At 48.1% G+C, this 13,143-nt stretch overlaps 1 protein-coding gene across 7 annotated transcripts in view; it reads left to right on the forward strand.

Moving 5' to 3' along the window:
• C10H1orf141 (chromosome 10 C1orf141 homolog) overlaps positions 1-13,143 on the forward strand; it is a 42,504-nt gene that overhangs the window by 23,605 nt on the left and 5,756 nt on the right. For 5 of the 7 annotated variants that reach the window (XM_029617514.1, XM_029617518.1, XM_029617516.1 and 2 more), the window contains 2 exons: positions 2,998-3,187; positions 6,778-9,191. In XM_029617514.1, the coding sequence (XP_029473374.1) occupies positions 2,998-3,187; positions 6,778-7,980 (1,393 nt within the window). In that variant the 3' untranslated portion in view covers positions 7,981-9,191. Of the gene's footprint in view, positions 1-2,997; positions 3,188-6,777; positions 9,192-13,143 lie in introns of those variants that run through there. The other 2 variants (XR_003858872.1, XM_029617519.1) reach the window with 2 other exon arrangements.

Genomic DNA, 13,143 nt, shown 5'->3' on the forward strand with positions numbered 1-13,143 from the left:
GTTCTGATTTATGATGGCTCCAGGATATTTTGCTGGAGGAGGGGGGGGGGGGAGATGGGGACGAGGAGAGGAGAATAACCGAGCCTCCGTCTTGTAAAAGAGCTGGGATATTGGACCTGCCTCCTAGAATCTTCATTGTCTGAGATTAAATTTAAACAATTTCCTGCTATGTCCTATGCCTGATAAAAGGCCCAGGAGATTTGCATCACCATCACCATGAAGTGCCATCTTCAATAAGAAAGTCAGTAACTATGGTGCGCCACTTCTCTCTCTCTCTCTGCTCAGCTTTCCCCATGGTTCAGATCTTGACCATTTTTTTTTTAATGTCCTCGCCCCAGACTGCTCTTTTCTTTTTTACCTCTCTCTCCTCTGCCCTCTGTAATATTTCCAGTATTAGGTTATCCAATTTGCCACCAGATCCTCTGAGCGCAGGACCAATGAATCTTACTTTCGTTTTGCCCAGGTCTTCTGCCTAGGGTTCTCCCAGCTCCCAGTCATCTTCCACATTCCAGTCATCTATAAATATAAATAATCTTATGTGTCTAGTCATAAATGCATTATGATTGTTTGTAACCTGCCCTGAAAAATTGGCATTGGAAGATGCGGGATATAAGGATTTTTGTTTCAAACATATTTATTGATTTTACATCAAAGAGACCAAATACAACATACACTGAGTAACCATAAGCATGAACATAAGGACCCCTCCAAGGGCCTGTACAGACATATGTAAATACAGAAAAGAATAAACCATTAGAGACAGGGGCTCTATGTTGCTTACATCCCACCCCCCTCGGGTGATGATTAGTAGTGTACTGCTGAAAGTCACCTCACATTCAAATGCATAAAGCCTATCACTGAACATTGCCCTCCTATTTCCTTTATGCTAAATAATTAATCTTGGTATTACATTCACAATCCTAGATCTTCCCAAATTGTATGGCTCCAAATCTTATTGATTTGAGGGATCTCCGACTTATACATAAATGCAAAATCAAAGTATATAGCATCTATTATAAATTAAGAATAGTATTTCTCATTAGAGGGGAAAGCGAATCTATATAGTCTTGCCAAATTTGTAGGAAAACCTCTACTTGAGTTTCAGACATTACTCTGGCAGTTAGAAATTCGAAGATTAAGAGTTTAAGTTTCCAGTGACCTACTTCCGGTATCTTATCCCCAACCCAGATGTACAAAATAGTCGTCTTGGCCATCAATGCAGCCTTGTCCACAAATAACTTTCTCTTATACTTAAATGAGCAAGCAAAGCAAAAATGCTGCTTTATAGAAGGGGCCTCTAAGTGTGATATTATCTAGAGCAGGGCTGTCCAACATATAGCACTTGAGCCATCACATAGCCCATCTCCGATTCTCATGCAGTCCACCGGCCACACTGCTGAACTGAGGCTGAAGACTGATTCGTCACTTGCTCCTACCACCACCACTGCTGGAACGACTGATTGTTTCCAGCACCATACAATTCTGGAGAGGGTGTGAGTCCCCTGGTGCCCGAACACCTACCTTGTTTTCAAAGGAATTAAAGCATCATGCAGGTCAAGAGCTGGTGCTAAAGGAAGTAATTGACTGCTCTGGCAGCTGAGCGAGGGGGTGAGGTGAGGCAGGTATAGACAGACTAACTTGCTGGATGAGGGACTGACTAAGGGTGGGGGAGAAGCTGGGGGGCAGGCTGTCTGAGGGGCAGGGATAGGATTAAGCTGGAAGGTGTGAGAGAGGGGAATGACTGGGGACGTGTGTGCGAAAGAGAGGGCATGCAGGTTTGAGGGTGGTGGTGAATGAAAAAGAGGTTGGAGAGAGAGAGAGAGAGAGGATGTGAGGGCAAGTAGGACAAGAGTAGGGGTCTGGACACCTCCCTATTCCTCCCTTTATCTCAGATTCTATCCTACAAATGCTGGACCTTCCCATCCCCCTTCCTCTTCCCAAATCCTCCCTATCTTCCAACTGCCCTTCTTTTCCCATCCCTGCCCCTCTCTACTTCTACTCTTTACATCCCTGCTCATCTTTCCCCATACCTGGTCCCACCACCTCTCCTCCTTCTCTCCCCATCCCTGAGAGCCCCTCCTTGTGTTGATATTTGAGATCACTTTACCCCACCTAAATTCTGTCCCTGCCCCCCCCAACAAATATAAATTATATAGATAGACAAGCAAGGTTAGTAAACTATTTTTATAATGTGAAATAAAATCTACATTATGGGGTAGATTTTAAAAGGAGGGTGTGTAGTGTACATGTGCGCACGCTACCTGGCGAGCGCAAATGTAGACCCGATTTTATAACTTGCACGCGCAAGTTATAAAAATCAGGGACCGGCGCACGCAAACAGGTGCACAATTGTGCACCTTGCGCGCGCTGAGCTGCGCTGCCTTCCCCTGTTCCCTCCCCCCTAACCTGACCTTCCCACCCCTTCTCCTAACCTTTCCTCCCCCTAGCCCTAACTCTAACCCCCCCAAAATTTATTTTTTATCTTTTGCGCTTGCCTCCAGGCAGGCGCAAGTTGCGCGCACCGGCGGCCTGCCGGCACGCGATCCTCCAACACAGCAGCAATGGCCACTCTGTCGGAGGCCTCTGGCCCCACCCCTAGACCGACCCATACCGCCCCCGTACCACCCCTTTTGTAAAGCCTCGGGACTTACATTCGTCCCGGGGCTTTATGCGCGTTGCCAGGCCTTTTTAAAATAGGCCCGACGTGCGTAGACCTGGTTTCGCATGTAAGCCTTTTAAAATCTAGCCCTATTTTAATATGCAAAAATGTGTACGTGTTTAGTTGTTTTAATTAATATATTTTTGAAAATTACTCATCAGCCCCCTTGAATGAGAAAAAATTGCATTACAGCGCCTTGCGTGTAGCCCTGTTCTACAGTAAACACTGCATCTTCAGAACCACAAGTTAGAGATGGTGGGTTTATGTTATGCATAAGCTTCATAAACTATAAATAAATAAATAAATATATATATATATATATATTTTTTTTTTTTTAGAAAAGTGTGCTGTAAAAAAGATAGTTCTGACCATAACGAGCAACAATGTTCAAAGATAACTTTACATCCTTCTGATTCTGCTTCAAAAGATAAGACAGATTTTATATCATTAAGCCTTGAGGATGAAATGAAGAAATCAAATGTCAAAATAATAAGTATTAAACCTCAGAGGGCAAGATCCCCATATCTGGTGAGCCACATGTTTCTTTGGCATTTCTCGCTGATGGTAGTTTTGTTTCTTAGTGATATGCTAGTGTATTCCAGAAATGTAGAAAAGCATTAAGAAAAGTTGCCTATGGACTTCATTCTTTCACGAAATATTTGTACGTGACCATATCACAGAAAGAATGGACGAGTTGTTTATTAAATGCTGTATAATGAAAACATTTACATTTTAAATATCTCCTTCATTTGCATCTTACTTCCTGTAATTTTTTTTAAACCCCTCATAAACGGGGGGGTGGATTTTAAATTCCTGGCGCGTTGAAATCCCGGGAGATACGTGCGTGGGTGGACTGCGCACGTGCTGAGCACATTTTCAAAACGGCCCAGCCACGCGTGTATCTCCCGGTACATGTGGAAATGCAGGGCATTTAAAAAGGGGCGTGGCGGAGAGGGCACTTGCCAGCAGCTGGCTGGCACACACAACTTACTTCTGCTCGGAGGCGCAGGTAAGTTTTTAAACAAAAAAAAAATAGGGTAGGTAGGGTTGGTTTAGGGATCAGGGTGGAGAGGGGAAAGGGAGGAAGGTGAGTTAGGGGGATAGGGAAGTTCCCTCCCATTCCGCTCCTTTATTGGAGCTGGATTTCGAAAAATTACCAGTATGGTCAGCCATGGGAATTATCTTCTACTGGAGGCAATAGATCCATATTCGGTGGTGGTCTTTATTAAAAGGCTAAAAACTGGGTGCAGGGATGTCTGAATAGCAAATCTATTAAACATATTCATGTGAATGCTTAAGGCACTCAGAAGAAGGCTAACCAGGATATACAAATGTCTTTATTTTATTTAAAATATTTATAGGCCACACTATGTTCTCGGTGGCTTACCAAATACATCGATAAAATGCATCAAAACATATCAATAAACTTAACAAAAACTTAAAATCATTTACTATAAAAAAAAACAATAAAATAATAGTTGGTGAAAACAGACGAGCCATAATCAATATGTAGAAATCAGTCTTTACACATTCTTGCTTAGCAAAAAGCCTGTTTAAATAAATGCATCTTTAGCTGCTTTTTAAACATTTTTCTACAAACCTGTTCTATAGGATAATTAGAAGTTGGTTCCACAATAAAGCACTTGCCACCAAAAACAGATTCTCTCTTGATTCTGAGAGGTGAATAACTTTAAGACTAGGGACATCAAGTAAACATTGTCCTTCTGATCTCAGACTTCTAACTGGGAGATGAATTTTTACTAACATATTGATACAAGAAGGAAATTCATCGCATTAGGAATCATAATACCATATATGAAATTCAACAGGTAGCCGATGCAGATAATTCGTTTATGCAAGAAGACCAAAATGAGAGAATTACAGTAATCAATACAAGGGAATATTAAGTATCTGAAAATCTGCCATATCTAAATAGGGCTTTAATCTATGAAACATGTTAGGTTTCCAAAATGATTTTGGCAGCAAAAATGTAACATGGGCCCTGAAAGATAAATCAGAATCAAAGATAACACCTACATTTCTAACTTGTCGGACAAATGGCAGTGAGTGACCTGAAAAATTGAACATTTTTGGGGGAAAGTGTCAATTCTTCCTGCTGGGATAACTTTTCTCACTTTTGCTTAGATTTACTGAAAGCCTGTTGTGAGATGGCCAGCTTTTAATTGATGTCAAAGCAAACCAAGAGTTGTCTATATGTCAGCAGAACAGGGAAAAAGGAATTGAATATCATCTGCATATACACATAGTAGTGTAAACATAACTCAGAAAGCCATTTACATAAAGGCTTGAGATAGATGTTAAACAGCATGGCCGATAGGGAAGAACCTTGTGGTATTCCTGTATTCAGGGGAGACCCAAGAAGTAATTAGGGAACCGCATTTAACCTGTTGTGTCCTATCAGTCAAATAATAAGAGATCCAATCCAACACCACACCACCAATTCCAGTTTGAGCTGAACGAGAACATATAATTTTGTGCTCAAGAGTATCAAATGCGGAGGAGAAATCTAATGAGACAGGCAAAAAATTGTGACACCCCCCCCCCCCCCCCCCATCAAAACTATGATGGAGCACATCGAGACTTAATCTCAACAGAAGCTCCGTATGATGTTTTTGGAAGTTATCTAGAACATGATGATCGTTTAGAAAACATCGCAGCTGTTTTAAAACAATACATTCAATGACCTTAGCTGCTAAAATATGGAACAAACTGGCCTAGAATTTGCTAAGCCATTTATTCTAAATACTATATAATTCCAGACTGCTTCCTTCTAGGGTCTTCAGCATAACCTGACTATAAAGAAAGATTTCAGCATTAGAAACCCAGGCATAGAAATGTTAGAACAAACAGCAGTGGGTATTTTATTCTCAGCTGTAGGAAGGATCAGCTGGCAGAACACAGAGACAGATTTCCCGAGACATAGAAATGAATGAATTTAAAGTTGCAGCATTTTTTTCCCCACGCAGCAAGATAGATATTTACGTGGACTCCAGGGGAGAAGATGTTTGATTCTTTGCTGTAGAGATTTTCTCCTGTGCAGAAGGGTTTGCACATCTCCAAATTCCTCAGAATAGAGACCATAATTTATGATCTCTAAACTGAAGCACATTTCAGCTTGGTCTCAGTCATCCACCCCGTTTAAAGTAATGGAGCTGCTGCAAGTTATTCGTGGCTGCCTGGGTGCCGAGCAGGGAGGTGTAGCATGGGGGGCATCATACCACCCCTTTGTTGAGTCAGTCTGCGGGTCTTCAAGCACCGGGGGGGGGGGGGGGGGGGGAATGAAAACAACTTTTGCCAGAGCACCATTTTGTCCAGCAACTGCCCCTGAGCAAGGCTGCGTCCTTTTGTTAAGTGGCAAGCTAGAACCAAGTGAAATGTGATCCCCCCCAACAGGGTCAGGAATAAGAGAAATCACAATTACTTAAAGAAATGACAGTATGGTACCATTTTCTATTGAATCTGTATATGTGAGCTAATAAGGGATAATCAGAAAAATTGTGCCCTATCACATGAAAAAGATGGAGATCTACATCAAGTATTCATGTCTCGTGCGCCCTTTCCCAATTATTTTTAATTTTTTCATTATTAAACCCTGTGCATATCATACAACCAGTCTTCTATGTGGCCATGCTCAAGAAGTATTATTTCTAATATCACATTCAGATGCAATTTAAAATGAGTTTTTCTGTTGTAACCACTTGTTCATTAAATGCCATGAAAAGGACCGGCACAACTAAAGAATGTGAGGTCCATATTCAAAAGATTTGTCTGGCTGACTTTGGGATTAATAAATATCACTCTGCTGAGTGGGTAAATTTAGCATTAAAGAGATGGAGTTGGCTGGAATAGATGGAGTTGGTTATGTTCCCAGAGCATGGTTACAGTTTAGCCAGATGTGCTGAATATCATCAGAGCTTTCTGGCTGTACTTACCTGCGTAAGTCTGGTTATGTTGGTTGTCCTGGGTAACTTTACTAGCGTATATTCAGGAGGAGGCTTATCCAATTAAGTGCTGCTGAATATCTGGTAGAACTACCCTGTAATTGTCCTGCTCACTGGCCTGCTGAATGTCACCCCTGTGTTCTTTTGTTTCCTTAGAGATTAAGCGAAACATACCCTATCATCGATGACAACGAATTCAGCCACAAGAATTTTACAAATATGCGGCTGTGCTCGGATGAAGATTCGGCCTTTTCTGAAAGTCGTTCAGAAAAAAAACCACAAAGCGACAGGGGAAAACCTGTCACATTTACAAGAGTGAATCCTGTCGTACAAGACAGCTTAAATTACACAAGGGCCTTATTTGAAAGTAAGCAAAAACAATCTTATATTGCAAATCTGAGGAAAAGTGAAAAGCTTAAAAGAATTTCATCAAAACAAAAAATCAACATCCACATTTTATCTGCCGATGGCACCAGCGAAATCTTACAACTTACAAGGAACAAGAGTGCTCCAAAACCGATTATTTCTAAGAGCACACTCAGCGGTGAAAGGTCTGTTAACAAGCTGTCCTTAAAATCTGGTGTCATCTCAGGGACAAAGCTCGAGTTTGCTGACGCTAGTCTAATTTTAAATGGAATGAACCCTACCATTGATTTACATCCTGAAACAACGTCCGGGCGTTTGACGTCAACTGTAAAACCTAAATCTCCACGCTTTTCCCACTATCGGCCTGCTACTTGTTCACATTTTCACACAAACAGTGGTTTGGATGAAATGGTAAAATGGGAATATGTATCCATAGCAAAACCACTCACAACCCCTAGATATAAAAAATATCTTTTATCTAAGAAGGAAATTTCCTTGAGTGACTCTGAGTTAGTCAGTCAGCTGTCACTTCAGGAAAGCTCCTGCCAGAAAGCAGTTCCTTTGGGAAATCTGGAAAGCACGAACGTAGCTGGACTTACCGCCATCGCAAAACCTCTAATTCGTGATGAGCACCAAGAAAGTACACTTAAGTCCACACCTTGTCAAAAATGTCCTCAAGCTGGCTTCATGGAGGAAATGCCAACTGATGCAAAATTAGACAGCGAGAAATTTTACTTGGAAATCCCAAAAGGACAAGAGACTTTGCAAGCCTGTAACACCAGCAAGCCGTCTGTGATTTCATCCGCGATGGAAGATCCCCAGACACAGTCAGATAGCAAAGCCGCTCCGATTAAAGAACACATCCCACCTGAGCTCCGTGCAGCCTCGTCTTGCAATAGAAGTTCTCTGCCAGTTATTCATATTCCTACAGCACAGGTTGATGGTTCTGAATCTGAAAGAGTGAAAACAGAGAACGATTTTCAGGAAGAGTGAACCAGAGCTCTCAAAACACGGAACACCAAGTAATAGGTTTCTAGCATCCGAAACCTTCTTGCAGGAAACTAAAAAGAAAGATTCTGCAGCTTTGTCTGATTTCATGAGCAGAAGCTCTTCTGACATGCTGCCACCGAGCTCTTAGCATGGTGGTTAGAGCAGCGGGCTGAGAACCAGAGAAGGTAGAGTTCAAATCCTGCTGACACTGCTTGTGATCTTGGGCAAGTTATTCACCCTCTGTTGTTTCAGGTGCAAACAGGGGGTCATTTACCCCTGTGGGGGTTTACTAAGATGACATGCTCAGTACCACAGCTTAGTAAACCCCCAAAAGCCATGCAATGGCACCTTCACTCAGGGCCGCCATCTTGATAAAGGGCCATATCAGTTTGATCACCCTCCCCGGGGATGTTGTGAGACCCCTGCGCATCCCCCACCACCTCTAGAGGCAGTCCTAATGTTAAAACCAAAAACATGTTAAGCTCACGTGTCAATTGACCTCCCCCACACCATCCAATTTTCATCTCTCCTGGCCCATGCCCTGGGCATACCTTTAAGACCTGATGGCCTAGTTCCAAGCCCAGTGCTGCTTAATTCAAAATGGTGCCAGCCAGCCATAATACAAGCTATGACCTTGGTGCTCCAGGTCCCATTAGGCTGCCGGGCCTGGGGGAGGGGGTAGGCTAGGGTGGGTCAGGAGAAATGAAAATGTGTTTTTGTTTTTAACGTTAGGATCACCTCTAGAGGTGGTACGGGTGGGTGGGGTCTCACAAGACCCCTTGGGGGCGGTGTCGATTGGGCCGATATGGCCTTTTAAGAAACTGCGTGGGAGCCTCGGGATGTGCATTAGTATCCCGATACGCCCTGGGAAATTTAACTGCAGCTCCTCAGTTGTAGCTAAGTTTCAGGAAACAAAAAAGTGACTTGTGATTTTTCAGGCAAGTCGTGTTATTTTGTTTTCATAAAATTTACTAGTAACTCCATTGCCATTTTCACGATATTGGGGGTAAAATAACACACGGTATTGAAAATCAACGCCTGACGCAGCATAGTAAACATACTCCTTAGATTGTAAGCCCTCTGGGGACAATGAAATACCTACAGTACCTGAATGTAACTTGCTCTGAGCTACCAATGAGAAGGTGTGAGCTAAAATCCAAATAAATAAAATGATAATAAGTTTGCAAATAAACGGCAAGAGACCAATTAACACATTCCCTGTACGTACCCGGATCAGTCCAGACACCTGGGTTGTGACTCCGCACCAGCAGATGGAGACAGAGCAAAACTTGACGGGCTCCCTACATATAGTAAGGTGCCACCCACAGCCCCTCAGTCTTTCTCTGTCTCCAGCAGATGGGGCAGGTCCACCCACAGTCTCGGGGATCCTTGGTTGTTTTGGCTCGGGGTAGTCAGTCAGGGATCTATTTCGGTTTTTTTCTCTCTAGTCCTAAGTAGTTAGGGCAGTGAGGGTTTGCAAAAAAAAAAAAAAAGAAGAAAGAAGATAAAGCAGAAGATAGAAGTCTCCCGTCGGGGGAGCCTCCCAGGAGGGTTGGAAGGTCCTGAGAGGACCATCCCCTCCAGGTCGAGGCCGCTGCTGAGGGTCGAGGACCCGGCCTGTGCTGGCAGCAGCGTCGGGGGTGACACCGGGGAGCCCGGTTCACTCACCCCCGCTGGAGCTGAAGACTTCAGGACCACGGCTAGCGCCTAAGTAAAAAAAAAAAAAAAAAAACAGTAGCGGTTTCTTTCTTTCTTTCTGCTGACCTTGCGGCGCCGGCTCTCTCTCACTTTCGCCGTCGTTTTCGCCGTTCGTGCGGTCGTTTAGCGGGAGGGCGGCGCTGGTTGGGGGGTTCGTTCTTCGCGCGGATGCCGAGAGGGTCAGCGTGTCGCGCGTGCGGCGCTGTGCGCGCGCGTCTCTCCCGAGACGGGGTCTGCTCGAGCTGCGTCTCCGGGGGCGAGGGCTCGTCGGCGGTCGCCCGGGGGGGTCGATCGCGGGGGGCCCGTTCGCCGTCGCGTGCCGGAGGCTCGGAGGCCGCGTCCTTGGATCCGTTCCCGCTTAGCGCGGGAACGGAAGCCATTTTGTGCAGTGTGAGGGACGCCACGAGGAGGGCCCTCCAAGATGGCGCCCAGCCTCCCTCGCTGTCGCCACAGCCCAGGATTTCGGGGGGGAGAGCCCCCGGGACCCCGCGGGTCGGGGACCCCGAGTGCTGGGGAGGGTTCCTCCGGATCGGAGGGCTCGTTTTCTGAAGATTTCTCGCTTCTGCTGCAGAAACTCGCAAAGTACAAAAAGTCTCGGCTGAAAGCGGGAAAAGCTTCGGGGGGGAAAAAAGATCATTCCCGGCCCCAGAAGAGAGCCGTTCGGACCCGGGAGGCCCGGGATGGGCCGCGGGAAAAGAGACGGCCGCGTGGTGAACCGCAAGACTCGGAGACGTCGTCTACCGCCTCCTCGGACGAGGACGCGATGCCGGGAGCCCCTGAAGACCAGGAGGGCCCTGATGACGATGGACAGGCCCAACCGGGAGCCGGCAAGGGCCCACAGGCGGCTGAGGGTGATGACCCCAAGGTCGTTCGCCTGTTTCGTAGGGAAGAACTTTATCCCCTTATCCCGACTATCCTGGATGAGATCGGCGTGGATCCTCCACCAGTGGAGTCCCGGCAAGGCGTCAAGATGGATCCGGTGCTGCTGGGCCTGGCGGGTCCTGCGCTGGCGTTCCCTTTTCACTTCTCGGTCACAGATATCTTGTTCCGGGAATGGGATACCCCGGAACTGGGGCTGAAGGTGAGTAAAGCTATGGACAAGCTTTATCCCCTTCCGGAGGATGCTCTGGAATTGCTGCGCCTTCCACGTGTGGACGCGGCGGTGTCAGCGGTGACAAAGAGGTCTACCATTCCCGTTACGGGTGCTACGGCCCTCCGGGATATCCAAGATAGGAAGCTGGAGGTGCAGTTGAAGAAGATCTTCGAGGTGTCCGCACTGGGGGTGCGGGCAGCCATGTGTAGTACTTTTGCACTGCGAGCGGGTCTCCGGTGGGCCCAAGTCCTGCAAGCCAATGCCGACCTCTCCTCCGGGGAGGCTACTCAGGCGGATAACTTGGAAGCGGTGATTGCCTACAGTGCGGATGCGATGCACGATGTGCTCAGAACTTCGGCCAGAGCTATGGTAGCGGCGGTCTCGGCGCGTCGGCTCCTCTGGCTTCGTAACTGGGCTGCGGATGGGGCATCCAAGGCCCACCTGGGGTCGTTACCTTTTAAGGGAAAGCTCCTGTTTGGCAAGCAGCTGGACGACCTGATGCAGTTCGTGAGCGAGAATAAGGCTTTCAAGTTGCCAGAAGATAGACCCAGACCTCGGTCGTCCTTCTCGGCGAGAAACAGATTCCGGTCTAACCGTCGGCAGCGGCCACAGAGAGCGACAGGGTCGGGTCAGTCCTACCGGTCCGGTTCGGCTAGATCATCCTCCTGGTCGCAGTCCTTTCGAGGGAAGAAGTTCAATAGGACCGGTGGACCCTCGTCCGGCTCGGGGTCCAAGTCGGCCCAATGAAACGAGACGGGTCCATTCCTCGTCGCCGCCCGCCCTCGTACCTTACGTGGGTGCGAGGCTCTCCCTGTTTTACGAGGCATGGACCAGAATCACTTCCGACCAATGGGTGCTCGCTGTGATAAGAGGCGGTTACGCGTTAGATTTTGTGCGGCTCCCGGTGGACAAGTTCCTCATCTCACCCTGCAAGGCTCTCGTCAAGCGCGCCGCTGTCCGGCACACCCTTCGGCGTCTAGAGGACCTGGGCGCCATTACTCCCGTGCCGCAGGATCAGCAGGGCACGGGAAGGTACTCCATTTATTTCGTGGTCCCAAAGAAGGATGGAGCGTTTCGACCCATCCTCGATCTGAAGGGGGTCAACCGATGCCTGCGGGTGCCGCGGTTCAAGATGGAGACGATCCGCTCGGTGATTGCCGCGGTTCGTCCGGGAGAGTACCTCGCTTCTCTGGACCTCACGGAGGCGTACCTTCACATCGGGATTCAGCCGGCTTATCACCGGTACCTGAGATTCTGCATACTGGGAGGCCATTACCAGTTCAGGGCGCTTCCCTTCGGCCTCGCTACGGCTCCACGCACTTTCACCAAGGTGATGGTGGTGGTGGCTGCTCAGCTCCGGAGGGAAGGGCTGCTGGTGCATCCTTACTTGGACGATTGGCTCATCCGAGCAAAGTCGGAGGCCGGGTGTCGGCAGGCGATCGCCAGGGTCCTCCAACTCTTGCGCTCGCTCGGTTGGGTGGTCAACCTGGCCAAGAGTCATCTGCAGCCTACGCAGCAGTTGGAGTATCTGGGGGCCCTGTTCGACACCGAGAGGGCCATGGTGTCGCTGACTCAGGAGAGAGTGGTCAAGCTACAGCGTCAGGTGCGCCACATTTTGTCCATGCGGTGTCCGCTGGTTTGCGATTACCTGAGGGTCCTGGGTTCCATGGCGTCGACCCTCGCTCTGGTCCCTTGGGCGTTCGCTCACCTGCGACCGTTACAATCAGCGTTACTTTCCCGTTGGAAGCCGGTTTCGGAGGAGTTTTATCTTCCGCTGCCTCTCACGCCCTGTGCCAGGGCCAGTCTGCACTGGTGGCTCTCCCGGGATCATCTGTCCTGCGGGGTGTCTCTGGTCATGCCCACCTGGACGGTAGTGACGACGGATGCCAGTCTACTAGGCTGGGGGGCGGTCTGCGGAGGCCACTCGGTCCAAGGACAGTGGTCGAACCAGCAGTCGAGGTGGTCCATCAACCGCTTGGAGACCAGGGCGGTGTCGTTGGCCCTGCAATCGTTTCTCCCGTGGATACGGGGCCAGGCGGTTCGGGTGCTCTCGGACAACGCGACCACGGTGGCGTATATCAATCGTCAAGGGGGCACGAGGAGCCAGCAAGTAGCGGAGGAGGCACGGCGGATCATGATCTGGGCGGAACAACACCTCAGCGGCTTGGCGGCGTCTCACATCGCAGGTGTGGACAACGTGCAGGCGGACTTCCTCAGCCGGCATCGGCTGGATCCAGGCGAGTGGGAGTTACCGGACAGGGCGTTTCGCCTCATCTGTGCCAGGTGGGGAACTCCACGCCTGGACCTGATGGCCACCGCTCAAAACGCAAAGGCCCCTCGGTTCTTCAGCCGTCGGAGGGAGCGGGGCGCAGAAG

The sequence above is a fragment of the Rhinatrema bivittatum genome, chromosome 10, assembly GCF_901001135.1.
Source record: "Rhinatrema bivittatum chromosome 10, aRhiBiv1.1, whole genome shotgun sequence".
Lineage (NCBI taxonomy): Eukaryota > Metazoa > Chordata > Amphibia > Gymnophiona > Rhinatrematidae > Rhinatrema > Rhinatrema bivittatum.